Here is a 25,393-nt window from a genome sequence, read left to right as displayed (position 1 = left end):
TACCTATGTGTCTAAATTGTATTTGAAAGTCACAGGTAATGTTCTTGGGAAAGGAGTGCTTTTAAATTTGCGCAGGTAACCTTTGTATTTCCATGTGATCTTCTCAACGCTGGCCCTAAAACTGCATCATATCTATCACTGTGTCAGGTGTTCAGGGTTTCTGGTGTGCTTCACACAACATGAAAGATCCCTCGTTGCATATGGATGACCTCAGGCTGGAGATCTCCAGGCTTTGCAGCTGCTCTCATACGGGTGTGTCAGGGTGAAATGAGCCTTTGTCTTCCAACCAGTCAGTCCATATTCAGAAAAATGACCTCTCTGTGTTCACATCCCTCCTCTCAAACAGTTTTCTGTTCTTCTGAGATTTTGTAGCAGCCTGAGCCTTAATTCAGGCAAGTACTTAAGTAGGCGCTCAAGTACCACGTCCCTGGTAGCGTGGTGGTGACGAGGTGGCAGTTGGTGGGCCAGCTCCTGCCAGGGTCCATTGCCGTGGTGGCTGCAGGGCTATGTGCTAAAACAAACCACCCCGTCCCTGACATGGAAGTGAAAAACCCTCATGGCTCTGTAGTAAGCGTGCTACTGGGGTAGTAGCGGGGACATTTGTAGTGCACATGAGTAGCTAGATTTTGTTGTCTGATACTTGCAATCAGCAGGACAAATGCATTGTGGAAAACAAGTTTTCCTTCAGAAAGCCAGTTTCAATGTAAACAAAGCTCTTCCCACCTTCCATGAGAGCAGGAGTAAGCAGGGGAATGGCCTGACTAAATAGAGGTTTTTCTTCATTGTGTCGGGGCTGAACAAGGCGAGACGGGGGCTGCAGAGGCTGGGCCAGGCTCTGCGCTCCCCTTCTCCCCCCCCTCGCCCTTGCAGAGCGCTGGACCTGCTTCAGTTCCCCCTTCAAACCACCTACTCCAAAAGCACCTGTGCTGAAACGAACACAAGTGTTTTTGGTGTAAAACCAGCACAGGCAAGATCCAAAGAAGAGTGTTTCAAAAAAAAAAAACAGACTAAAAATATTGATTAGACACATGATTGCTTATACAGTTAGTGATGGGCGTCGTACCTTACTCATCCCTGAAGCTGAATGTATGTGGCTTGTCCTGGTTGCACCAGCAACTGGCTGTATGCTTCATACATAGCGGTAAAATGAACAAGTGTTTTCAGGTGACAGATTAAAGAAAAGACCAGATGCTCATTGAACTGTCTCTATGCATTGAGAACTTCAAGTAGGAAAAGCACTTTCTGGAAATATTTTGCTTGTATAACTGACTCCTGAGAGAGCTATTTATGATTTTTCTACCTGTTCTTGGCACAGGCCTTTTTACTGTTAGAAGAGGTTTGACAGTTGCATGAGATCACACTTGGATTCGTGCCCTGCGAGCTAAAAATGCAGAGTCACTGCTTGCGAGGACAAGACTTAGCTGGAAAAAATAGAAACATTGCCCTTGTGTTCACTGCTAATACTGCATCAAAAAGTGGAGCTTCATCAAGCTTTAGTGTGCCTTAATATTCATACAGTTGTTCCTTGCTTTTAGATAGAGCACTGCTTTAAAAAAAAAAAACCAACAAACCAACAGATTTAGTAATATTCGTTTAATGCCCGAGACATTCCTTTAAGATTAATAAATGACCGGCTGAGATGAACCGATAGCCTGAATTGGTGCCTCTGGCTGTTTACTCTGCTGCTCATTAACTCAGAGTTGAAATAATTAATGTTATTATCAAATGACACTAAACAAATAGCCAGATCACATTTTTTGTGTGTGTTCATTCTCACCGAACTGGGAGATGGCAGCAAGTGTGCGCCTGGGAGAGATGACAGTGTCCACGTGATGCGGCACCCCAGGCTGCGCCGAACTCTTGCGTACAGCCCAGCAGTTCAGGGTGCTGTCAGTACCCTCTGATTCAAACCCTATTTCCAGCTTCAGCTTCAAAGTGTGGAAGAAATCACAGAAATCCCCCCATTGGTTGCCCAGGATCCGGTGGAAGGGAGGAGCTGTCGGCTGGGTGGATGCAGGGACGTCCTGGCCAAGCTGGCACGCCACTGCCGGCGACACCAGGGACAGCTGCATGCAGAGACTCATACCATGTTTGAGGTGCCCTAATGTACGGCAGGTGAGGCTTCATCTGTCTGTGGCTTTCTAACAGGCTAATGCAGAAACATGCTTAAAAAAAAGCTGTGGTTAAGCTGTTGCAAAACACAACATTGATTATATCCTTTAATTGGCCTCAGAAAGCCACCTGGCCGCCTCTGCACAGCCCAGTCCTCTGCTGCACTGCCTGGGCTGAGGCTTCAAGTCACATACCTGGATCTTAAGGGCATCCACTTTGTGTTAGAAATTCAGATGCCGTTAAGAAAGTAAAAGGCCTGTGGATCTGAGTGAACCATCAAACTGCCAAGGTGTGGCAGCTTCCTGCATGAGCAAGCACTTGTAATTGAGGATGGTTTTGTTAAAAAGGCAATTAAAATATTTCAAATTGAGTACAAAGTAACGATCAAGGGAAGTGTAACACAGATTGCCGAGTTTTGAAACAAACCCTGCTGTCTTGGGCTGCTTCACTGACATGGTCTCAAAGCAGGTGTCCCATGCCAGCAGTCTCTCTGCTTCAGTTTTTTTTGCTTTGTGGTTACACAGACCCAGCTCATCACCAGCCCCGTCTGCTTTTTGAAGCTCTTCTGCAATAGGACGTGGACTGTCACCACTTTTCTCCCCCAAGTCGTTTATCCTTAGTAGAGCAATCTGTTTTCTCTCCTTTCTCTATGGTTTGGCAGAGTTTTGCGCTGCATGAGTCTCGCTCTGCTGAGTCCCTGTTTGCTGCGAGGCCTGATGGAAAATTCTCCATCAGGTTTCTGCTTGGCTTACCTTGCTGGGGGGAGCCCATTGCTAGCCCACCTTCTTGGGCTAGCGCAGCTTGGCTGCGGTGCTCTGCCTCATCAGCCATTCTTAACCTGCTCCCTGGTCAAGGGGAAGGTCTGTGTCAAGGTTGGCAGAAGCCCTTTCTGATATTGCATCTTCTGTGTATTTTGGTTGGGTAATAGACTGTACCTCTATAAAAAGAACTACTGTGTCCCTTTTCAACCCCCTTTTTTGGTGCTTGCTTACAACTGGTGGTTACGGAAAAGTATTTTGTGTTGTCATGTAGGATAATACATCGGGGGTAGATGATCTGAGATAGCTGTTGTTGATCAGCCTCCTTGTTTTTGTTATCTGTGTTACCTCTTATCTGAGGCTAAATCGACACCTCCCAGAAGACTGTTACACGGGGGTGATGTTCTCCTTCCAGCTGGGGCTGTTGTGTCTACTTAAGTCCTGTTTTAGGAACTGGTGTATGAGGACTTGCATTCGATACAATGGTTTTGGATGTGTGTTGAAACTTGCTTTAGGCAAGGCTCTTAAATCGTGTTCTGGATAGCCCTTGTTACCCAAGGAGGATGCCTACTGTGTCGTTGAATGATAACGCCCAGATAACACTATACACTGAGCCTAGAGATGAGATCATTCGTCACTTGATTTCACTGATCCTTTGATATCCTACTCACTATATGCTTTTTCTAAAATACATTCCTAGTTATGCATAATATTTCTCTGCTATATGTTATTATGTTCTTATTAGTGCAAATTAGCACATTTAAATATACATATCTTCTGTTTACACATGGAAGTACAGCCTGTATTTATGCTTCAGCAGTCCTCCCCAGATGGATTGCTTGTGTCATTAGTTTATGTGCATTTTCATGTGTACTCCCTGTTTTGGCTTTTTGTCCCCAGCCTTTCCCCTTGTCTAATTAGGTCTGATTTCTGTAGTTTTGCTACCTTGTTCCTGAAGTACTCAGAAGGGCTGTTTTGTTCTTAGAATTGCCTTCAAGCTGACCTAATTCTTGCCAAAAGATAAATTTTAGCACTCTTGCTATTTTTTAAGTGTTTGGAGTCAGGATTTCACAATTGGCTTAAGTCCCTGACAGGGGCAGTCCTCCATTTTCCTCTTGGCTGCCTGTTTCCAACTTTTTCAGCGGCTATAGCGATCGTACAGTCGATGGTAATGGCTTGTTTGCTTTTCATGAGACGAAGACTCAGTTGGATCAGTGTCCTCCCAGCCAGCGACTAGAGCCAGTGCAAGGGAAGTGGCAGGACCCGTGCTGCAGAGGCAGCGCTGTTTTAGACCAGTGGGAGTGAGCTGTACCTTAATCCCAAAATTCCCTGAAATGGCACCAGGAGGTAGGCAGGGGCTGTGTGTGCCTAGCTTGGCTACGCTGAGTCTGGGGGCTCAGTAGCTAGTTTAAAGCGTAATGCACAGTTACTTAAGCGCACAATGTTGCCCACCTGAAGTCACCTATATGCCTATACCCTTCGTAGGGTGTCTGCCTGTCCAGTAATCCGTATCAAGCCCTTCATGTAAGGGACTTACTTGTACGAACTTGTCTGAGCGGTGCGATGCTTCGGGGGTTACACAACGGTGGATTTGGGCCAAGCTCATGTCTTCAGGAGGCAGGAGCACATGTGAGCTTAAGCTTTTTTGTCTGCTGTACCCCGAGGTGAGTCAAAGCCTCTGAGTGAGTGCTTTGGGTGGGTGTGCATGGGGGATGGTGTCCGGGACAAACCACACGTGTCTGAGATCACGGGATGAGCGGGGCAGGTTGCGAGCGAGCCTTTTTGCTGCACTGCGTACAGGACCTGGCATAGCGAGAGTCCAGGCTGGCTGCAGACTTTACGTGTTACCCAGGATGATCAATACTAGCATTTTTAGCTGTTATCCCTTTGATTTATACCATAAGCAAGTTGCACTGATTGATGTTTACCCTTTCCAGAAAGTAAATACGTGTCTGAAGGAAGTGTGAACAATTCTCCTATTTCTGCTTGGACCGTTAGCATTCTGTCAGCTTTTCCATTGTAGCTCTGGAGTGCTTCCCCCGTCTCTCGTGCTTGAATGCAGCCTCCAAAAAACATGTTAACTGGATTCGTTTGTTTGGGGTGTTCTTTTTTATTTTTGCTTCCTGCTAGCCAGCAGTTCCACAGCAGTAAGTGAATGGGACACAGTAGGTTCACTCTGTACCTTTCAACAGAGGAGACAGTCTGAGAGATTTATTTGTTTCCAGCCTCTTCTGCTACAGGACCATTTTCTTCTTCCCAAAACTTCAGGTTTTTATTTGTTGTTAAATCTGCTCCTCATTTCTCCAACAACCGTCTTGCTTGAACCATAAGTGCCGTGTTTAACATAGCCATAGCACTATAATAACTGTCTGCGCTTGCCAGGCGTAAGAAGGGGTTTCTGCAAAGATAACCACTTGGCCTAAGTAGGAGAGAACATGTACCATTAATGCAGATGTTGTGGTTTGCTTATGGGGTAGGATGATCTGCATACATGCGCTGTTCCTCTGCCACCAGCTGCAGAAATGACTGCTGGCCCCTTCTGCTAGATTTTCTCCTTACCCAGCTGCTTTGCTTTGTACTTGGAGTATCCAAGTCTCAGGAGGCTGCGTTTTGTGCCCGAGTGTCCTTAATTTAATGTTTAGGGGCAACTGTTCTTTCCTGGCTTTGCTCACTGCAGCAGCTTGACAGAAGAGCATGAATTTTTGTAAATTGTTTATGGATCTTTTCCCTCCCTATATATATATATATATATAAACCTATTAAAATAAACATGCTAGGTGCTGTAATAAGAGGACTTTGTTATCTCTCAGAAGTTGTGGCCTGATGCTGTAAGTGGAGCTGTCAGTGGGGCTGTCTGGAGAGATGGAGTCAGTTCTCTGGTGAGCAATTTGATGGTCTGGGGTGTGTTGGTGTATGTTACGCACTTTCCTGAAGAAATTCACACCCTGATGTTTGATGGGATCACTGGAGAAAGGAACAAGGACAGCTAAAACGGACATGAAGGTGGTGAACAAGAACTCAGTTAGTGGAACCGTACCCAAGGATATGGCCCTTGAGCCAGAGAAACCTGCTGTGCAGCCTGGAAATGTGCGAACTGTCTGGTTGTGTCAGGAGATTGTGCTTCCAGGGATTAATTACTGCTTTTTAATTACTGCTTTTCCCCTACAACTCCTTCTTGCTAATATTTTGTATTTAGGTTTGATTGATGGTTAATCAAATTTCAGAGCAGGTGACTCTACAGAGAAGCAGGTGATTTCCATCTGCCAGGTAAGGCTGGGTTTGCACTGGCCAAGCTGAAAAGGGCACAGTCAACTATTTATCTTGGCAGTAGGTAGCCTTTTGGGCTTTGTGTGACAGCACAGGTAAGAAGCTTGAAAACAGTCCCTTTCTCTTAATAGCCCTTGTCACTGTCTAGGAAAGCATCAGGCAGGATGCATCTAGTTTGTACCTCCTCTCTCTCTGCCCCAGCCCTATTTTCAGTAGCAAAGCTGAGCTCAGGGGACAGGTGATATTTTAAGAGTCGGCAGCCAGGACTCTCTTTCATGGTTGCTTATCTCTTCCAACTCTTCAGATACATTTATTTCTCAGTAATTTCAATGGAATAATTGTGAAAAATGCAAAGGACAATTTTACAGTTTTAGTAACAGCTTAAATGAGGCTACGCCATCACTGCAGAACCACGGTGGCTTTCACCAAAAAACACCTCCCTCTGAAATGATAGATGACTCAAACTGGGTGTTGCTTCTTAATTGGTGTTAGCAGCTGGAGAAGCGCAGTGCAGATTCTGCAGGTTCCTCTCCTCTGTTGTAGACTGTTTCCTGAGTCTGTTGTTTTATTAATTACTGACCATATCTACAATGCCCAATTCCTACAATGCCAGAATTCTTATTAATCTTCCCTTAAGAGCGCTCTGGTGGGAAGCGTGTACGAACCTGAACACATCCGAGGTGGAGGGGGGCCCTTGCTGGGTTTTGGAGCGTTGCTCTCCTATGGGCTATGGGCCAGTAAGATGCTAGTGCACATGTTTATTTCTGCATGAAAACTCTGTAGTTAATATTTAAATGATAATTGTGATACTAATAAAACTTTAAAGGAAAAATTGAGATGTGAAATTTTGTATGTTGTGGGTTTGGTTTTTTTTGTCCTTCAGTGCTGTCAAACTTATCAAGGAATATATCAAAGGAAAGCAAAAGTAAAGTGGTTTTGTTTAAAATAGTCATGAACAGTTAAAAGTAAGCTCTCTCCAGCAAGCAGTGGGAGCAGAACAATCCCTTAATAAATCTTAAAAATGAAGTATACATTTATTTGCCTTAAAGTTCCAGGGGAATCAAATATACATTCAAAAATTTACATTGTGTGATTAGTCTCTGTAGGGAGGAATGTGGGAATCCTGAGAAATGCAAAGACTTGGAACTGTATTTTAAAGGTGAGTGTGTATTTAGTAGAGCGGTGCACTGAATCTGTTTTTGAAATGTACTATTTGTTGGGAGAACTACTTGGATCTTCACACTTCTCACATAAACAAGGGAATCAGTCTTTGGCATGCTTGAAAATTTGGTAAAGGATCAGTTACAGGTTTGCTTAATACGGTGTTAATTTAATGTTTAATCTCTTCTCTGACTAAATTACTGTAAGTGTATGGGGTTTGCTAGACAAACCCATGTTTTAGATACCAGCTTGTGCCAGAACGGCTCCTCTTGTGCACGCATGTGTGTCTGATCTGGTTGTCTGTCCCATGTGTGTCCTCCAAGTGGGAGAGGTGAGAGGAGGGGATTTTTCTTTCAAAATAACTTTTTAGCGTAAGTGTTCAGCTCTTGCCATTGTTTATACCGACTGGCTACCTGGAAGCAGGAATATAAAAGATTGGGTAACGATTTCATTACACGGTATTTTATAGCAACTGGTGTTCAGCTTTATAAATGAACTGTTCTCTTCTGTATGGCAGGAAAAGGCTTTTATAGTTGGCAGGCTGCTTGTAATATTCTAAGGATTATTAAAGTAAGCTGTAGCTGTCGTATAATGCACATTATAATGGTGAGTGGTTTTACAGTAATATGTCTTGGGGGAGGATATTATTTCAAAATGTGTGTTCACATATGGATGGAGTTTGAGTCTTTTCACCCAGACCAGAATGGCATTTACAGAAAAGGCCCCTGGACCATCATCCCAGCAAGTTCCTTATGAGTAATAAAGTAGCAAGAAGAGAAGATTTCATAAAATTCAGTGGGGATTTTGCAGAAAAACCAAAAAGCACAGTTTTTTTTTTTCTTACCTCCTGACTTTACATCTATAAACTGAAATTGTTCTTGTCTAGATTGGTTATTTAGGGTTCCTGCTAAGCATCTCACCTTAGAGGTGAGACAACTGGGAAGCAGCAAGGGTGAAAGATTCGTGTAGTGAAGATGAGCGTTGTAATAGGCAGCAATGTTGCAAGGCTGGTAGAGCTGCAGAAAGGCCAGGCCAATTTTCAGATCAGTGTTGGAGGGCTGGTGAGCAGTAAAGCGTCTGTGGCCCTGATGAGCTGTATGTGAACTAGTGCAGCTGCTTTCAGACAACACGTTTCAAGAAAGACATTTGCATGTCGAAGGGATTTCAAAAAAGAGCTGTGGGAATGGCTGGGGAAATTAAAATTAAAGTGTTATATTTGCATTAATTAATGAGGCAGCAACCGCAAGGAGCATAAGCGCTATACCTACTGGTATTTAAAAAATTTTAGAAAAGACTTAGGATAAACATAGCTAGGAAGACGTTTGTCGTCTTTGTTGGACTGAATTAGCAGATATGCTGTTGATCTGGTGTTAAAATACAAATAAATATCCCAGGGTGAGACACACTGAGAGCATTGGATTAGATGAGGAAGAAAATTTAGAGATGGAAACCGAGCAAAGCAGTCAGTAGTGGAAAGCAGGTGGCTGTAGGCAGGATCTCAGGGACAGCAGTGAAGCTTTAACCTCTGGAACTATTAGATGTTATGAATTGCTCATCTCACCTTTGACATTCCTGAAAGGATAATTTGTGCATGTTGGTGCAATTATTAAAAGCAACAAACAAACACAAGCCCTGATAAGATACTGCTGATATGTGGTGTAGAGGGATCTTAAAATAATCTTTATCCAGGGATTAAGAGTTTCTGATCTACCACTGACCTGTTTTCAGAGTATTACAAATTCATTGCACTTGCAAAAACAAGATGAAAGTGCTGTAAAACAAGAGAAAAGCAGATTTACAGCAGCATAAGTAACCAAGGTAAGATGCATTGACGAGAAAACTTCAAACTAAAAATTGTGCTTGATGAAATCTCCTTTTTCTAAGCGAGAACCCAAAGCGTGCTTGGGAATATGCATGCAGAAACACAGTGTCTGGGCCTTTTAAGCCATGTGTGAAAATGCTTATTTTCATTAGAATCGAAAAATGCAGACCTCCAGATGCCCTCTATGATTTTTTTTTTTTTTTCTCCCCAAAGGAGGAGCCAGGGTGAGATGGAGATACAAACCCTGCTGTAGTCCTCGAGCCTAAATTAATGCTGTTATTTAAGGGCTGAATAAACATTAGGAAGGAATTATTTCTGTGAAAGCCAGGGAAACTTGTGCTGACATTACCTCCTTTGTGAACAAGAAAAAAGTTGTGTATCTCCAGGACTGCGGCCATCTGAGATGTTTCATCATTACTAAACTCATATGGGAAAAAAAAAAAGTTGATTAAAGCAAATTAAGTGCCAGAAAGTGATTTTTATTTTATTGCCTGACACTAATATATGGGTTTGATTATTTGTTTTGGCCTGTTTTAGATTTTTTTGCATGGAGGAATAGAGTTAACATGAAACTTCATCTTAGTTTGAAATGCCTGACATCTTTATCAAATGATAAATAACACGGACTTTGGCTAGAAGTTCAGTATTTCGTAATTTTGTCTGCAAAAACATTTTCCGTGGTAGATAAGGGAGAAGTGAGACACCAGAGCAATAAATTCATGCTCGTCTTTGGAGTAAAATAATAATTACTTGGGTAATACGATCTTTTTTATATATATACATGTCGGGGGCCTCTAGCTGCAAATGTAAGTTGACTGAAGTCCCAAATCCTCACGTCGTTACCCTTGAATATCCACGCTGGAGTGAGCGGGACCCTGCCTTAATGTCGGTCAATAAAAGTAGCCATTATGCACTGTGAAAGACTTGCAAAGGGGTGATAAACCCGCACAGGCAGGGCTGCACTCTGTCCTTACAGGCGGCTTGAAATTTTTGTCGGATGAGCTTAAGTTCCAAAAATGCTTCAGAGATTTGGTAGCGGATGCAGAGGATGCAGCTGGCGATGCGGTGGCTGTGTGCGGGGCCAGGCTGGGTGTGTGCCCAGCCTGCGTGCATGCCAGCGGGGCTACTGGGGGCTGAAGGAGCCCAGCTCGACTGATGGGTGGTGGTCAGGGTCTAGTTGAGGGAGCACTTCATGCAGGCTATTCCATCTCTAGCTTTAACCCTCTGGGAATACCAAATGTCACTTCAACAAACCGAGTCAGAGAAATTTGGGTGCTCATATTCTCATGAATAAATATATTTTTAGAATCATACAGGTATAAACACACCTTTTCTTTTTATCTGTTGGAGGGGAGAGGACTGGCTTGAAAAGGTCATTGTCGGCGTACCCTATAGTTTGACTCTCTGCAGTGTGTGCGGCTGTGTTCTTCCATTTTACTGGTACGTTTGTACCCAGTGGACTGCTAGCTCTGTTAGGGCAGACTTTTAATAGTAATCGGGAGGTGAGATTAAAGTGCCACCAGACAGCGTGCTAAGGAAGTGCACCGGATCATGGGTATTGAGCGGTAGCTCTTTTTTATTTACAATAATACAATTTATGCATCTTTCACAACAGCTTGTCAGCTACACCAACCCCATTTTTTTACATTCACAGGCATGGAGACGTCATGGTGAAAGGCAGCACCATTTTCACCCAGAGTTACTCATCTCACAAGAGATTCTTGTCTAGAACATGAAATTGTAGAAGCCCACAGCTGGCAACTATAAATTCCTGCCTTAATTGGTTATGTCAGACATGTAGCGCAGGGTGGTGGCTCTGCAGGGAGGGAACCTGAGACAGGACGCCAAAAGGAGGAGTGTTTCCCGGCCGCCAGCGCTGTATGGAAAGCATTTGTGTATTTGGCACGGGAAGGGAGCCTGGGGGGGTCTGTCAAGCCCCTCTTCTTTGGGTCTCCGTGAGGAAGACGACACCCACGGGAGAGGGGCACTGCAATAATGCAGAAATGGGTTCCCCAAGTACATAGTCTCTTGGTGGTTGCTCGCAGCTAGCACCTGTAAAAGACTAGAACAAGGGAATGAGGTTTTGTTCTTGTTTGACCTATTACAGGCTTAAAAGTTGTGTTAATTTACTGTCCACAACTTAACTGAAGCAGTCATCGGTTGGATAGCGTGACTGATTTCTAATTTCAGAGTTGTCCAAGTCCGATAGTTTTAACTCACAACAGATTCTTACTTAACTTTAGTTTCCTTTTGCTGTATAATTTCTGCTGAGATGATCAGTTTGCTGCTGTTCTGCTGTAGGCATTCACTATCAGTTGTCACTGCTAACTGCTACTTTCAGACATTTTGAGAGTTTCTTGGATCTTTTTTCCTCCTCCTGTTTTTGCCCTTCCTTGTATTTCTGCATTATCACTTGCAGTCATGGTTTTGCCAAGGGGAGCTGTATTAAATACAGTAGCCTCCCCTCCTTCTGCCCTTATTGGCACCAACCTGTGCCCTGCGTGTGGTTAGTTATGCTGCTCCTCTTTTTGTTTTTTTTAATTATTATTTTTTAGAGGGCAAGGAGGGTGCATCTCTCTCCAAAGGCTAAGTGTTCTGTACGTCTTTGTAACAAATAAAGGAGCTAGCAGTAGTATCTTCTGCTATTGATTTAATAATCTGTCCAAAGAAGTATAGCAAAGCCTTGGAAAAAAACCAGTTACTGATAGTTTGTGGTGTTAAGTTCTTGAAACATAAAACCAGGACCAGGCTCTGCCTGGAGCTGATGTGTTCAGCGCAGAGGGTCTGCAGCATTTGGGAGGGGAAAAAAAGCTGTATTTTGCTGGCATGAAAGGTTGGAGAGCCACTTCATGAATACTGTTATATCTGAGAGGTCATCCCTAGCTTCAGCTGGTGCTTTTTCCTATCCAAACAATGATTAGAGAATACTTTAGATAATTTAAACCATTAAAAGGCAGCTGATCTAGAAGAAATCTGTGATTCTGTGAAATAGTTTAGAGTAGTCAGGAAATTAATCAAACTTACAGAACCACTGGCTTTTTGTCTTTGCAACCTTCTCAGAATTCCTCTGAGTTCTGCTAGGAAATCAGAGGGGGAAATCCTACTGCAGCTAAATTAAGAGAAGCCTGTGAATTTTACCCCACAGCTGAATTGCAAGTGGTAGGCACTGTTTTAAAAGAAGAATTGCCAGGCAAACTTGTATTTTTGATTAGCATTTCTTGTAAGCAAGGACTTCTGCTGCTGGGCACCCCTGGCACTGGCCGGCGAGAGGCTGCGCGCTCCTCGGGCTGCTTTCCCCCAGCCTTCCAGGAGTCCTGTCTGTCCTTCTGCTTGCCATGCTTCCTAGCAGTGAAAGAAGAATCGCTTTATCAGGTTTTACAAGCACAGTATTACATGCGTTAAACCCCCGTATCTGGACTTTGCCAGTTGTTGGTGTCAGTTGACCACTGAATGCTGCACTAGACCATTGCTGGAGCAGGCCAAAAGGCAAAGGGGGAACAGGAGAGGGGAACGCAGCTGCGTTCCTGCTGCTAGAAATATCCGGAGATGCCCACAGCAGTCCATCTTCTGTAAGGACGTGCACATTTCAGAAGGTGGTTGCTCTGTCACAGACAGTGAAAGCCCACGTCTTCCCCATATCAGTGATGAAAGAGGGGGAGTTTGGCAACAGGAACTTTGTCGGAGGTGATGTGTGCTGCATCAGCGCTTCCTGTGGTGCAGCTGCACACACTCCCGCAGTCTGCTTGTTTTGCAGCAATGTCCTCTGAAACATCAACTTTTGCATTTTTCAGACACATGAATTGATGCTATTGTCTCTGATGCACCAGGTTTATTTTCAGAACATATCTAGAAGTTGAATTTTTTTCTTTAAAGTTTTTCTTTAAAGTACCATTAAACCAGGCCTATTGCAAGAACTAGTCTCCCTGTTTAACAGTAAATTTATGGCTACTGGCCAATACTGGCCTAATAGTATCTCTTGTTCAAAATTGGTATTTATGTCTAAAAAAAGTGCTTTAAAAGCAAGTAAAATAAGTACTATGATAATATAGATGTTAGTGAAAATACGTGATCTAAAGTTTGTTAATATTCAAAAGAAGCTTCTGAGAATGAGGCAGAGGAAGGACTGCATAATACCTACAGGTTGCCTATTTTTTGTTTGGGAAATAGGTACTTTAAACATACAGCAGTTGAAGTCCAGCTTGGGAGAACTTGTAAGATCATCTTAATGTATGAGAACAAATGTAAAACTTGTATTGATTACTTACAGCTGAAGATTACTTACGCTATCTTGCTCAAGATACTGGCCTCAATTCTTTATCCCATTCTCAATATAATTATAGCCCCAAAATTGCAAAGTTGGAGTAGGAGATCATACAAGCATCTGTAGGACTGAGAGAGGAAAAGTTAAATCCTTGCCTGTACTGTGCTACAAAATGCTAGGAAAGCCTCGGTGGTTTTTTTTAACTGAAGTATTTTTCATTTTAGGAACAGGTCCCTGTTCCTGTTTATCACCCGACTCCTAGCCAGACTCGGCTAGCAACACAGCTGACAGAAGAGGAACAAATCAGAATAGCGCAGAGGATAGGCCTTATTCAGCATCTACCTAAAGGAGTCTATGATCCTGGAAGAGACGGCTCCGAGAAGAAGATCAGAGAGTAAGTTACAGAAACCTAACTGAACTAATGTGGCTGTTACATTGGTTTATGATACTGCCCTGGGAAACCTGATCTTGTCCTCCTGTTTTTTGCCTTATTTTCAGGGACTGCAATTTAATGTAGCTTTCTGAAAAAAATGACCATGCAGGAGGCTCTTTCCTTTATCCTCACTTGTTTTCCTGTTACAGGTGAAACTTACTTTCCTGGCCCATGCAATTCATGCCCTTACAGGTTTTTTTCCTCTTTATCCTCTCTTCATGGGGAAATAATTTCATGTTACTTCCTCACCTTTATGGCTCCCTTTTACCATTTCTAATTTTATGCACTCTACTGAGCTGCCCCCGCCGTGCCTACAGAAGGCATTCTGCCCTTGCTGACATTGTAACCATGGGCACATACTACAAAGGAAACGCCAAAAAAATCTAGTGCTTGGTGGAGCCAGCACTGACAGAGCTAAGAACCCTCACAGTATCTGCAAGTAGTAAAAGTTTGTTTGACTCAAACATATCCAGGAGTAGATATTACATTACTTTTCATTTCCAGTGTGGTAACAGCATCTTAAATATTTTTGATTTTTTTTTTCTCCCCCCCCAGATGTGTCATTTGTATGATGGACTTTGTTTATGGGGACCCTATCCGATTTCTGCCGTGCATGCACATTTACCACCTGGACTGTATAGATGACTGGTTGATGAGATCCTTTACCTGTCCATCCTGCATGGAGCCAGTCGATGCAGCACTGCTTTCATCATATGAGACTAACTGAGCCAGGGTTTCTCCACTGAACCTTCAAGGAGACCATCCACTTTAATGGGTTTGATCCTTTTGTCATTCAGCCCAAAGAGCCAGGAATTAGGAATTAAGATCATGCACAACGTATACATTTCCTAATAAATAAATAAATAAATAAATAATATTCCTGAATGGCTGCAAATATTGGAAAAAAACATAGTATTTTAGAGACTATAGAAAAGTAGGTTGTTATTTTTAATGTAAAGCCTTGACCCACTGTTGTCTTTTAATGTTTGTTCTTACACCCATATATAGGAATTGTGTAAAGTGTTACAGCAACTGTAAATGTTTAAACTGCGTGTATCCAATTTTATTAGCAGCAAGATAAGAGTATTTTTTTCCTGAATAAAGTGACCAGTTTTGTTCTGATTCTTTTCACAAGTCCTGGCATTTGGGTCAAGGCTTTATTGAAATCTACATTTTATAACACTGGCACAAAGAAATAGTTTTAAGCTTGTTTGCACAGTTCTTGTTCTTTTTTTTTTTTCCATTGGAGATGGAATTCATTGCCTTAGGTCTTTTTAATAGTGTATTGTTATTGTTGGGCTGGCTCTGTGCTTGAAAACCAGTTTATTTATAACCTGTTAAAAGTGCTATATTTTGTTTGCAGTTAGGAATATGCAGACTTCAAAGTGATCTCCTAGCTTGTAAGCAAACTGAGATGCATTATCCCTTTTCTACAAGTGATGCAGAATAGGAAGATATGAAACAAGTCCTACAGTGAAATTATGGTTTCATGTTTTTTATAACTTGCTTCGGTTTTGATGAAACAACCAGTCCTTAAACTTTAATATGTCACCTTTAACTTGATTGGGTTAAAAGGGGGCCAGATGGACAATAAAGAGTTAAGCTGCCACGACTGAAAAAAAATATTTGGAACTAATGTAGTGTTAGTGTTGATCACTTATTCTACTTTTTTCTCCCTAAAAATGGTTGTCTTGGATCATAGCAAATGGATACTGCATCTCTCATTCTTGTAGTTCTTAGGTTATCAGAAGTTAAGAATAAACATACTGTATCTCAGTCTCCTGTATTAAATGTATCTGTTAAGCCCTGCTGGCTGACACATCAGTCCCCCAAACAGGTATGAAACCAGATATGAGAAAAATGTTTTGTTCTGCACGTAAATGCTAAGTTTATATAAACACAGACTGTCATACTAGCAGTTGAGGGGGAAAACAGTACTGCTACAGCCAGAATGACACAATTAGCTAATTTCTGTAGCAAACAGTATGTGCTTGTTAAGAGATGGTCTAGCAAAGATTGTAGCTGTAAAGACCTTTTATCCACTTTAGCATGGGTTTTTTTTCTCCCCCCCCCCCCCCCCCCCCCAATGTACCCTACTGTGACTTTTATACATTCAGTGCAAGGCTGATACATTGAGAAGTCCTGGTCTTGCAAAATGAGATGCAATCTCAAGTTAACCACAACAAATCAGGGAATGTTCTTGATTTTTTTCATATATAGTTTCAGTACTTGATACAAGAAGTTGTGTTTAAAGACTCGAGTACTTTGAAGACAGTGTATTTACAATATAGAGGAATTGTGCGTGTTATGGATAATTTTTGAAGGGTTGCTCAGCAAAATGTAGAATCAACATGTTGATTTATTTATTATTCCTGCAGCTGACAGCAACCTGCTCTCGTAGAGAAGAACTCCAAGTAGCAGTCAGAAGGAATTGAAAGCAGTCTACAGTTCTAGATTCACTCCAATTACTATACATTTATCTACACAATTTTTTGCTGAATTCATACATACCTAATTACATGGAGCAAAATCTGGGAAGAGAGACCAGAAGTTGTGCAATATCATTGTTCCTTTTCATCATTCCATGTGTGTTCCTTTGTCCCCTCCTCTTTTTGTCTGTCTGTTTTGGGGTGTTGGTTTTTGTTTTGGGGGTTTGGTTTCTCTTTTTCTTTTTGGTAAAACAATGTCCACATTAAGTATTCATTTCTTTATCTTGTTAAAACTGGCAAATGAACAATTTGAAAAAACAGCGTTGTCATCTTGGTATTAGTCTTTATTTATTGCAAGACTTGATTTAAGAAAGATTTGAAAGAAATATGAAGTGACAGATTACTGAGCTGAATGCTTTTCCGAGGCACTTTGTACAGTTGCACTTTTAACACTGATATAGTTACTGGGCTAAGGGAAAAAATTACTTTTATCAAAATACTTGTTAAATAGCAAAAAAAAAAAAAAAAGGGGTGAAGGGCTAAAACTAGAGTTGGTTACACAAAAACATTCCAAAAAGTTCAAATTTTAGCTTAAAGACACATGTGTAAATATAACAAATAAATCAAATGATTTTTCAAGTTTTTAGGTGCAATGCTGTTCTGGATGATTTCTAATTCAAAAAAGTAATTGATCTGAATTTAACGCAAAATATTGTGTAACCTGAATTTTAGCTACAGTTGTGAAACCAGATCTGTGTCTTAATTCCGCCATCTGTAAGATGAAGATAATATTTGCCTCCTGTCTCAGAGGTGTCTAATAAATTACTTAACACTTCAAACATATGAGGAAACAGCTGTTTCCTAACCAGAGTCTACTGCAGCTCAGTGAGTGGCAAGGGCTGACTCGTATTCATCTGGACCTGTGCAACTGTAGCCCTTCTTATGCCAGGGCTGTGTGTTTCAGGGTGGACAGGCCCATAGTAAAATGTCTGCAAAGCAATTTGAAGAAAAAAAAAACAACTTTACAGCTACTGTGCATAAGTAACCAAGTTTGTAGGTGCATCAACAGTTCATCGAAAAATGTTGCTTTAAAGCATGTAGGGACTATGCAGTAGGATGAAGACGTTCAGTGCAACAATGCTGTTTGTACTTCAGAACTGTAACTGGCAACACAACCCTGGCACAGACCCAGAAACAGCTGAGTGGATCATCAGGCTCAGTCCTCTGCAATTTCAGGCAACAACGCAAGAGACATTGAGTTTGGAAGTCTACACGCCCCTAGTCACTGCTAGACACCACAGCCTCTCATAGCAACCTGCTTCCCCATTTAAAGACTAAGAGCTGCCACAGAAGTGCCACAGAAACAGAGCAGGTAGCAACCAAGGGCACTGTGAACATCCACAATGCTTGTACAGCAAGGAAATTGTTAGGTTACCTTTGCAGATTATAGTAGGAAATTGATTTTGTCTCATACAACAGAAGAAAACAAAATTCCTGCAAATGTGAGGCAAAAGAGATGCAATGACAAGTAATGAATACTCAGTTTTATAAAGACCTTTATGCTTAAAAATTCTTGCATGCTACTGGAATTACCAGTCTAATAATTTTATGTCTAAGGATGATAATCCTTATTACTTGTTGCCAGTTCATTATGTAAATCTGGGTGAGAATCATAAAATTTGTCCATAAACAAAATGAAAACGCGCAGAGAATTTCTTTGCGAGGAGCTAGTTTTGTAGAAGGGCTTTAACCACATAAGGTTTTAAAAGTTCCTGCTGTCTTGCAGCTTCCCAGGGCTGAAAGCAATTACGTGTTTGGAAGGCTGACAGTCCTCTCTTCACAGTGGTAGAAGTGTACATTTCTAGGCTAAGGGATTACCTGAACTCACTCAAGCCGCTACAGTTTCAAGACTTTGACATTTCCTGTCCTTGTGCAATCATGGTAAAGATGAAAATTTTTCTGAGTCAGACTGTCACTTAAATAAAAAACAAGATGGCTGAAACCAAACATACAAGGCCTCTCATCAGTTAAATTCTGGATTAAAATGGACTTAGAAGCAAAGTGGATGCTAGTTGATTACAAATACAGTTTATTACAGACACCACATTTTTATTAAAAACATAAATACTAGTTGATAACCTATAAAAAACATGAATAAAATCTGCTCAGAAGAACACTTCTTGACTTAATACCCAGAATAAAAATTAGCTTCAAGGATTAACTTTTCTATAGCATTTAACTTTGAAGAATATAATTTATGCTAACCATCTTTTGCAGATTATCTTGCATTTAAACCTGTTCTGGGATAAGAGTTAGGGGCTTTGGAATTCTTGGTATGAATTGCAAACAATGCCTTTTGATAAAAAGAACAGTCCAAACACTCTGCAAAAGCATCTTTTTGATTTAAGTAGAAGAAATAACTATATTTGCATGCTAGCATTTATGATTTATTGACTTATTACAATATCCACTCTGCACAGACACTTAGCTAAGTAAAAGCTGCAGAGAGGAAGCTATATCATGAAAAAAAAAAGTTGTGAAAATGCCTGTATGTGTCTCTAGCAGCACAAAGGTATGTACTTACTCAGCAAGAGGAAACCAACCATACTACAAACAAACAAAAAGCCCCCAAACCACCTCTGTCCTCGCAGTTGGAAAACGAGTAGAAATAACTTCATAAACCTATTCTTTGCAGCACCAACCTCTAGAAAATAGTTGTCTTTAGTTTAAATAAGGCATTTCAACAACAACTCTGCACTCAACAGTAAACGTTCAATTCACTGCACATACGACATGCACCCTGGCTGTCCACACCAGGCATTTTTCCTGGACACAACAGGTCCTGCTCTTGCTCACTAGCGGCACTTTTGCCAGAGTTCTCACTGCAGAAAGACAGACACACTTCTACCTTTTTAGCATCTTTTTCCTACCCTTCTGCCACATTAGTGGTAGCTGCCTGTCTAATCAAGAATTCAGGCTGCGTGAGGAGATTGAGGGAGACAGACAAGGCAGAAATTCAAGGGGAAAAAGATGAATCACTGCAAAACTGTGTTTTCTGAGCAGGACGGAGCCATCACAGGTGCTGTCCCACTGAGGCAGGGCTCTGCTATTCCAGAGTAAAAACTGATGCCTGTGAACTCTCCAGCCTAAAACTGCTTGGTGGTGGGGTTACCTCACTGAAGGGCTCTTGCTAGCTTGCCTGTTTGGGGATTTCTTGTAGAAGGCTACATATACTGCACACTCTGTTTCCTTTATGATCTCACAGCAAACCATTAGTAAAGGCCCTTAACCTCCCTGCATTTTCCTCAGCTATCTGAAAAGGTGTCAAAGATTTTGCTTCATATATTTAGCTTTTTTTTTTTTTTTAAAGTGCTGAATTTAATGGTTCAAACAGTTCTAACAACTTTTCAAAAAGCTTTGGCTACAGAGCCTGCTACTGGTGTGTATGAGTATACATACATATAATTTTTGTGTATATCTATATATACTTTTATATATATGCATGTGTGTGCGTGTCACAGATCATACACTTTCAATGGACATGTAGCAAAGGCAGGACACGTGAGCTTCCTGCTGTTCCTTAGGAATACCAAGGATTACTTGGCATCAGCGATGAGCCCAGCATCATGGAACGGAAACCTGAGCCGAGACGCAGGTATCCACGAGCTGTAAGAATGAAGGCCAAAGCAAATACCAAAACTGTAACTGGCCCTGCTTCTAAAAAAACTTTGCAGCTGCCCAACAGAGGCTGTGTAAGTTTGGCAGTAATGACAGCAGTACTGGGTACTGCACCCAAATGAAGATGACATTGAACATGATCCATATATTATATCTTCTAGAGTTAAACAACATTGCTTTTCCTTTCTAGAATGATTTACTGAACTCTTGCTAACTGTTGGAGATAAAGTTCCTATTTTGCATCTTCAGATAGTATCAACAGAGGCAATCTTCAAACGTCTTTACCAGACCGTCAGGAAAAGCACCACATTCACAAACAAAACACCAGTTCATCCTAGAACTGCACCTATGACACTAGCAACACGAAGCACGGCCCCTGTGGCTCCTGCACTGCAGACGAACATTCCATACAGCTCCCAGCGCTAGGGAAGTAGTTCCTTACCTCCACACCCTGCATTCTGCAGGATAAAAGGAACAGTGAGAGATGAAAACTGTCCAGAATATTGCAGCTTCTACTTATCTACTCTTTCTCACCACATTGCTACATTGCTTTTCAGCCACAGACCTGAAGCTGTTGTTTCAGTGCTCGACTAACATGAGATAAATGTTTTTTTTTTTTCTTTTTTGAATTGAAGCAGCCCATAAAGAGAGCGTGCGGGGGGGGGGGGGGGTGTGTGTGGACTGCTCTGTTTTGTATTCTTTCTGTAAAATAGTCAAGGAGAGACAAAGCAAGTAGAATTGAACACAATACATAATTCTAAATAAATATTTTGCCTATGTTTAGCCAGAAATGAAAGTAAGTAGGTCCAGAGATTTAAAATACCCAGAAAATAATGGAACACAGCCTAGTCCTACAAAAACATTGTTGAATTTGGAGCGAACACCATGCAGAATTTCACCACAGTGCAATGCAGATATTTATTAGCTCTGTTGCTCTTCATAAATCTTGGAGACAGGGATTGACTGCGCATGTTTTTAAAAGAAAGTATTTGTATTTATCTTTTTTTGGGGAAAAAAAACGCCAAACCCCAAAAAACCACCTGAAGCAAACCCAGATAGCATCTTAAAAAAATATTTCACGATGACAAATCATTCCATTAAAATACTTGCCAATACACGCTTTGCTTATAGTCTATCACAAAAAGGTATTTGCAGAACATAATGAGAAAAGAAGCAAGTCCATTTCTAGTCTGTTCAGGTTTTCCGATCTTGCTCATCAGTGACGTTTCCAACCATTAAACCATTTTCCTGTACAGCAGTAAACAACATGACTCACCTCTTTATCTTCTCCTCTTCCTCCCAGAGGGGGAACTGCGTGGAAGGCATTGTTTTGGTCATTCCATATACATTTGCTTTGCTGCTGTGGTTTTATGCTTGAGAAGGAAAAGAAATGCATCTCGCAGGTGGAACTGGAGGCTGAGAGCGTTGTATTTAAACTCTTGGGAGTGCCTTTTGCATTCTGGGACTGACCTTTAGGAAAGCCTTGTTTCACACAGAGGAGCATGACTTGATGCTTCTGTTGGGCCAGAGGCGTGCAAGCTGTCAAAGCTATCATCCCATGATCTTTTCGTAGTCTTGGACACAGGCCAACTAAAAATACTAAGGCACTCAACTTAATACAGAATTTAATGCCAAAACCAGTGTGAAATGGGAGGAAATGTTTGATATGATCCTGTTCTATGCTGCTGTTATTTTATAAAAGGCGCAAGTTTCCTAAGGAAAGTTTTGAATACTGTATCACTGCAGTGTAAACAATCTGAGGCTAGGCACTGTCAGAATGGGACAGTCTTTAACCATCCATGACAGAATGCGTTAACTGTAGATCGTAATGGAACTGCGTATCAGTAATAAATCAAAGCATGTTCCTATGCTGCTGGTTTAGTTGAGCAATCATAAGTGGGTGTTTCCAAATAATAGTAGTTGTGTCATGCTTGTGACTTCATCAAAATCTCTTCTGATCATCAAGAAAACACGTGACCAGGTTCAGCTTCAGCCCACCATTCTTCATCCAACAGGTTATCTCATGTAGTGTTACTTATAGGAGCTAGGTGTTGATGTAGTTACACCTTGTTAGACCTCAGTATAAGCTGCTGGCTTTTCAGCCCCTATCCTCCCTTCAGTTTAACGCGAGACCATACGTACATACATAGATTCCACATATCAGATCTAATGTTAAAAGTGACGCTCATTTTACTGCTTCTCCCTTCCTGACCACTACCACTTTCAGATGGCATAGCGGTATCACATGGGGCGCCATGGCAATTGCTGCAGATATCCAGGAAACTGAGTATGAATTTCTACCCCTCCTCAGCTACTGGCAGGAAACCACTTATCAGTGCTACTAAAAAAAATACACAGAAAATGAAATACAGTTTGTAAGTTTTATGATAAAGGTCCTACCAAGTGCAGAAAACTATTTTCTGCTATATGAGTTAGCGGTTTGCATTTGGTTAACTTCTCTGTCTTTGCTGAGGACCGAGAAAAGTTGATACCAGCAGTTGTTGGCTGAAGCCTAGTACACAGAGTGGGTTTCTCTAGCATTGGTCAGACAATGCAATGCTTGAAAGCAGAAGGAAGTGCTGCTTCTGCAAGTGAGGTGTTGACTACATGCATCTGAAGTAGTACTGAAGATTTCCTGAATCTTAGGCCATGCTGAAAATCCTTGATTTGTGATTCCATTAGAGTATCTGCTGTTTTCTGGTAGGTGAATATACTGAATGCTGAAGCTGTTTGAGAACTTGCACCACTTGTGCTTTCCCTAATTCATTGTACTTGGGACTCCAGACTGATGAAGCAATTTACCATTCTGGAGAGCTGCTTCAGGAAAAACAATCCCAGCATAGACCTTCCAGCCCAGACTGACACCACTGAGTTTCTGATCTCACGGAAGAGAATAAAAATTAAGTACATCGATGAACAGAGTAATTGTGGGCAATTGAAAATGTAACACATTGAAAAACATATACAGTGACAACGTACCAGACCTTCCATTCATCCTTTAGCAAGCAAGGTGTTATCTTCCTTTAGTGAGTTCAGAATATTGCAGTCCGTAAGTCTTCGTTGTTGCATCAGGAAAGTGAATATTTCCTGTTGATTGGGAGCTAAAAAGTCAGAGTGAAAGCATGAACTGCTTGATCGTGGCTAACTACAAAGTCCTCAGCTGAAGCTGGAGATCTGGTCCATGATATGACTGGTTCTTGTGCTCAACCAAAGATGACTGTGAAAATCTCAGGATTTTCATCACTGCAAAGAATCAGGGAAGTTGACTGCATATTGCACAGTATGTCCTTTGTGCAATCTATCTAAGATCAGGCAAAACTTGGTTGTGGGTGAAATTTCAAAGAGCGTTTCAGTGGCCTTGAGAGATGAATCTACAGTCGGAAGGATTGTTCACTTTCTGCAAAGTATAATTTATGCTAATTTTCATGGCATTGCTTACTTAAAAGATGCTAAGACTGCCAAAATATTTGAAAAGGACACAACTGGAATAAGAGGCGTTATATGCATGAAATAGAACAAGAATCTTTTTTATTCTATACAAAGAATGACTGAATTTTTACACTTAAGTTTTGATGTGCAATATGTAAATAGCATAACTGTTCATACTGAATTTTATCTGAATTGAGAAATTTATCTGAACTGAATTTATCTCAGAAAGTCACTTTAAAAAATGCATTCTTCATCTATGATTTTAACTTGGGAAGACTTTTCTAAAGGGTGTCTATCTTTAAGACAATGCAGGTTCTCCACGTTGAGGTTCTGGTGGTTCTGTCTCCTTGCATATTAATTTGCAATTATAAAATAATGTAATTTCCTTAGAGGAGGTAAAAGCAGAGCTATAAACTGTCAATTTTCTCTTCTGCTGGGAACAATCACTTTAGAACGAATATTCACTGTGAGGTACATAGATATGAATCTTCCTGACAAACATCTCCATTGGAGAAAAAGGGCTGTCAGAAGACCTCCCATCTCCACGTATCAGAATGGGTCATGGGGAAGAAGCTCTTTCAAAAGGGAGGTAGAAGCGTGCCCCAAAACACCAGAGGCACACAAACATGGAGCTAGCCTGGAGAATGGTCAATACTAGTCAAATATGTGTTATGTCTGACTTCACCAGTTTTGCAGAAAAGCAGCAATTCTATGGCAGACAGCACTGGAAAGCAGAGCTAGCTCTTTGCTCTATTCTCGAAGGCCCCTAACACAGAAATTCCCCCAAAAGATCAATAAAGAGCAAAAAGATACAGGGCTCTCCTTTGTGAAAAGCAGAGCACTGTGCCAAGACAACCTGCTCCAACCCCAGCTTCTTAACACAGGAAACATGGCCATACGATCTCTTTAAACATGGACATCTGAAGTTAGGCAAACCTAAGAACAGTTGTTTTGAGAAGGAATTGACTGTCACAGTAACTCTGTATTGCTGTGCAGCCAGAGCAATATTACTGTTTCTTAAGTGACCTTCAAGGACTTGTGCTTTAAATATGATATAAACTTCAAATCATGTTTGTTCTAATGAAAAAACTGCTTCCTAAGGACCTCCCATTTTTAAACCTGTCAAAGAAGAAGTAGTGATGCAGTTTTATGCTGTCATCGCCCTGCTCCCACCAAATCCTTGGTAAATCATTCAGCCACTGTGAGCAACAGACTTGACATGAAAACCAAATGAAATAAAAAGTCAAGATACTTGCATAAGGGAGACCATTTTTTCCACCAGCGAGTTTCTTACAGAAGCAAAATGTGACTAGTAAAAGCTGGTGAAGAGAAGCTTTCTATGCACAACTGGAAATGCCCAGGATTCAGAGCTCCTCCCTGCTGTGTTTCTCGTGCACCGAGGTTTTCTCGCACCATTTCAGCTAAGTAGGTACTTGGAAAAAATGATGCCTCCTCCTCAACTGCTAGCAGTATGAATTCAAACAAACATTTATAGCTAACTGAGAATAAATCTGTGAATCTTTAAAGTTTTGTTGTTTTGTTTTTTCAATTGTTCCCCTTTATGTTGTAGCTTGCTTAGTCAATGTTGCCAAAGCAAAAAAAAAAAAGGCACACATGATTGAAAAATGAATTACACAGATGTAAGTATTCAAAAAGCCACTGTTGGAAAAACAATATTTTTCAGGGTTATGGTTGGTTTGAGAGGTTTTTTGCCATGTTATTACACTAGATTAATGTTTTATGCATCACCTTTAAAATTTTAAATGATTTGGTTTCTCACTGACTTGAAAGAGAAGGAAAAATAATTCTAAAGTGTCAGTAATTTTCTGCACCAAAGTTTGCAACAAACAGGACATCAAAGAAGAAAAAGTTACGACACTGCCGAGGCTCCAGAGTGCATTCCATTTTCTGGGGCGGATTTGGCTTGGTGCAGGGCAGCTTGAATTCTGAAATGTGTTCTTGTTTCCATGGAGTAATTCTTGTAGTTTTGTCTAAAACAAAAGCAGATCCACTCTGATGAATATATATATTTTAAACATTTTC

The 25,393-nt window shown here is 41.3% G+C and overlaps 2 protein-coding genes across 3 annotated transcripts in view; one reads left to right on the top strand and one right to left on the bottom strand.

The window, feature by feature from the left end:
* RNF11 (ring finger protein 11) overlaps nucleotides 1-16,563 on the top strand; it is a 33,485-nt gene extending 16,922 nt beyond the window's left edge. The window contains exons 2-4 of one of the 2 annotated variants that reach the window (XM_072866962.1): nucleotides 13,606-13,775; nucleotides 14,370-14,589; nucleotides 16,193-16,563. In XM_072866962.1, the coding sequence (XP_072723063.1) occupies nucleotides 13,606-13,775; nucleotides 14,370-14,541 (342 nt within the window). In that variant the 3' untranslated portion in view covers nucleotides 14,542-14,589; nucleotides 16,193-16,563. Of the gene's footprint in view, nucleotides 1-13,605; nucleotides 13,776-14,369; nucleotides 15,591-16,192 lie in introns of those variants that run through there. The other variant, XM_072866961.1, reaches the window with a different exon arrangement.
* Nucleotides 16,564-23,403: 6,840 nt separating this feature from the next.
* The window catches only part of TTC39A (tetratricopeptide repeat domain 39A), a 49,789-nt gene continuing 47,799 nt past the window's right edge, over nucleotides 23,404-25,393 (bottom strand). The window contains exon 18 of the mRNA XM_072868407.1: nucleotides 23,404-25,341. Coding sequence (XP_072724508.1) covers nucleotides 25,221-25,341 — 121 coding nt within the window. The 3' untranslated portion in view covers nucleotides 23,404-25,220. The remainder of the gene's footprint in view (nucleotides 25,342-25,393) is intronic.

The sequence above is a fragment of the Ciconia boyciana genome, chromosome 7, assembly GCF_034638445.1.
Source record: "Ciconia boyciana chromosome 7, ASM3463844v1, whole genome shotgun sequence".
Lineage (NCBI taxonomy): Eukaryota > Metazoa > Chordata > Aves > Ciconiiformes > Ciconiidae > Ciconia > Ciconia boyciana.
Note: the sequence above shows the minus strand (reverse complement) of the source record. Positions and strands in the feature narration are given on the sequence as shown.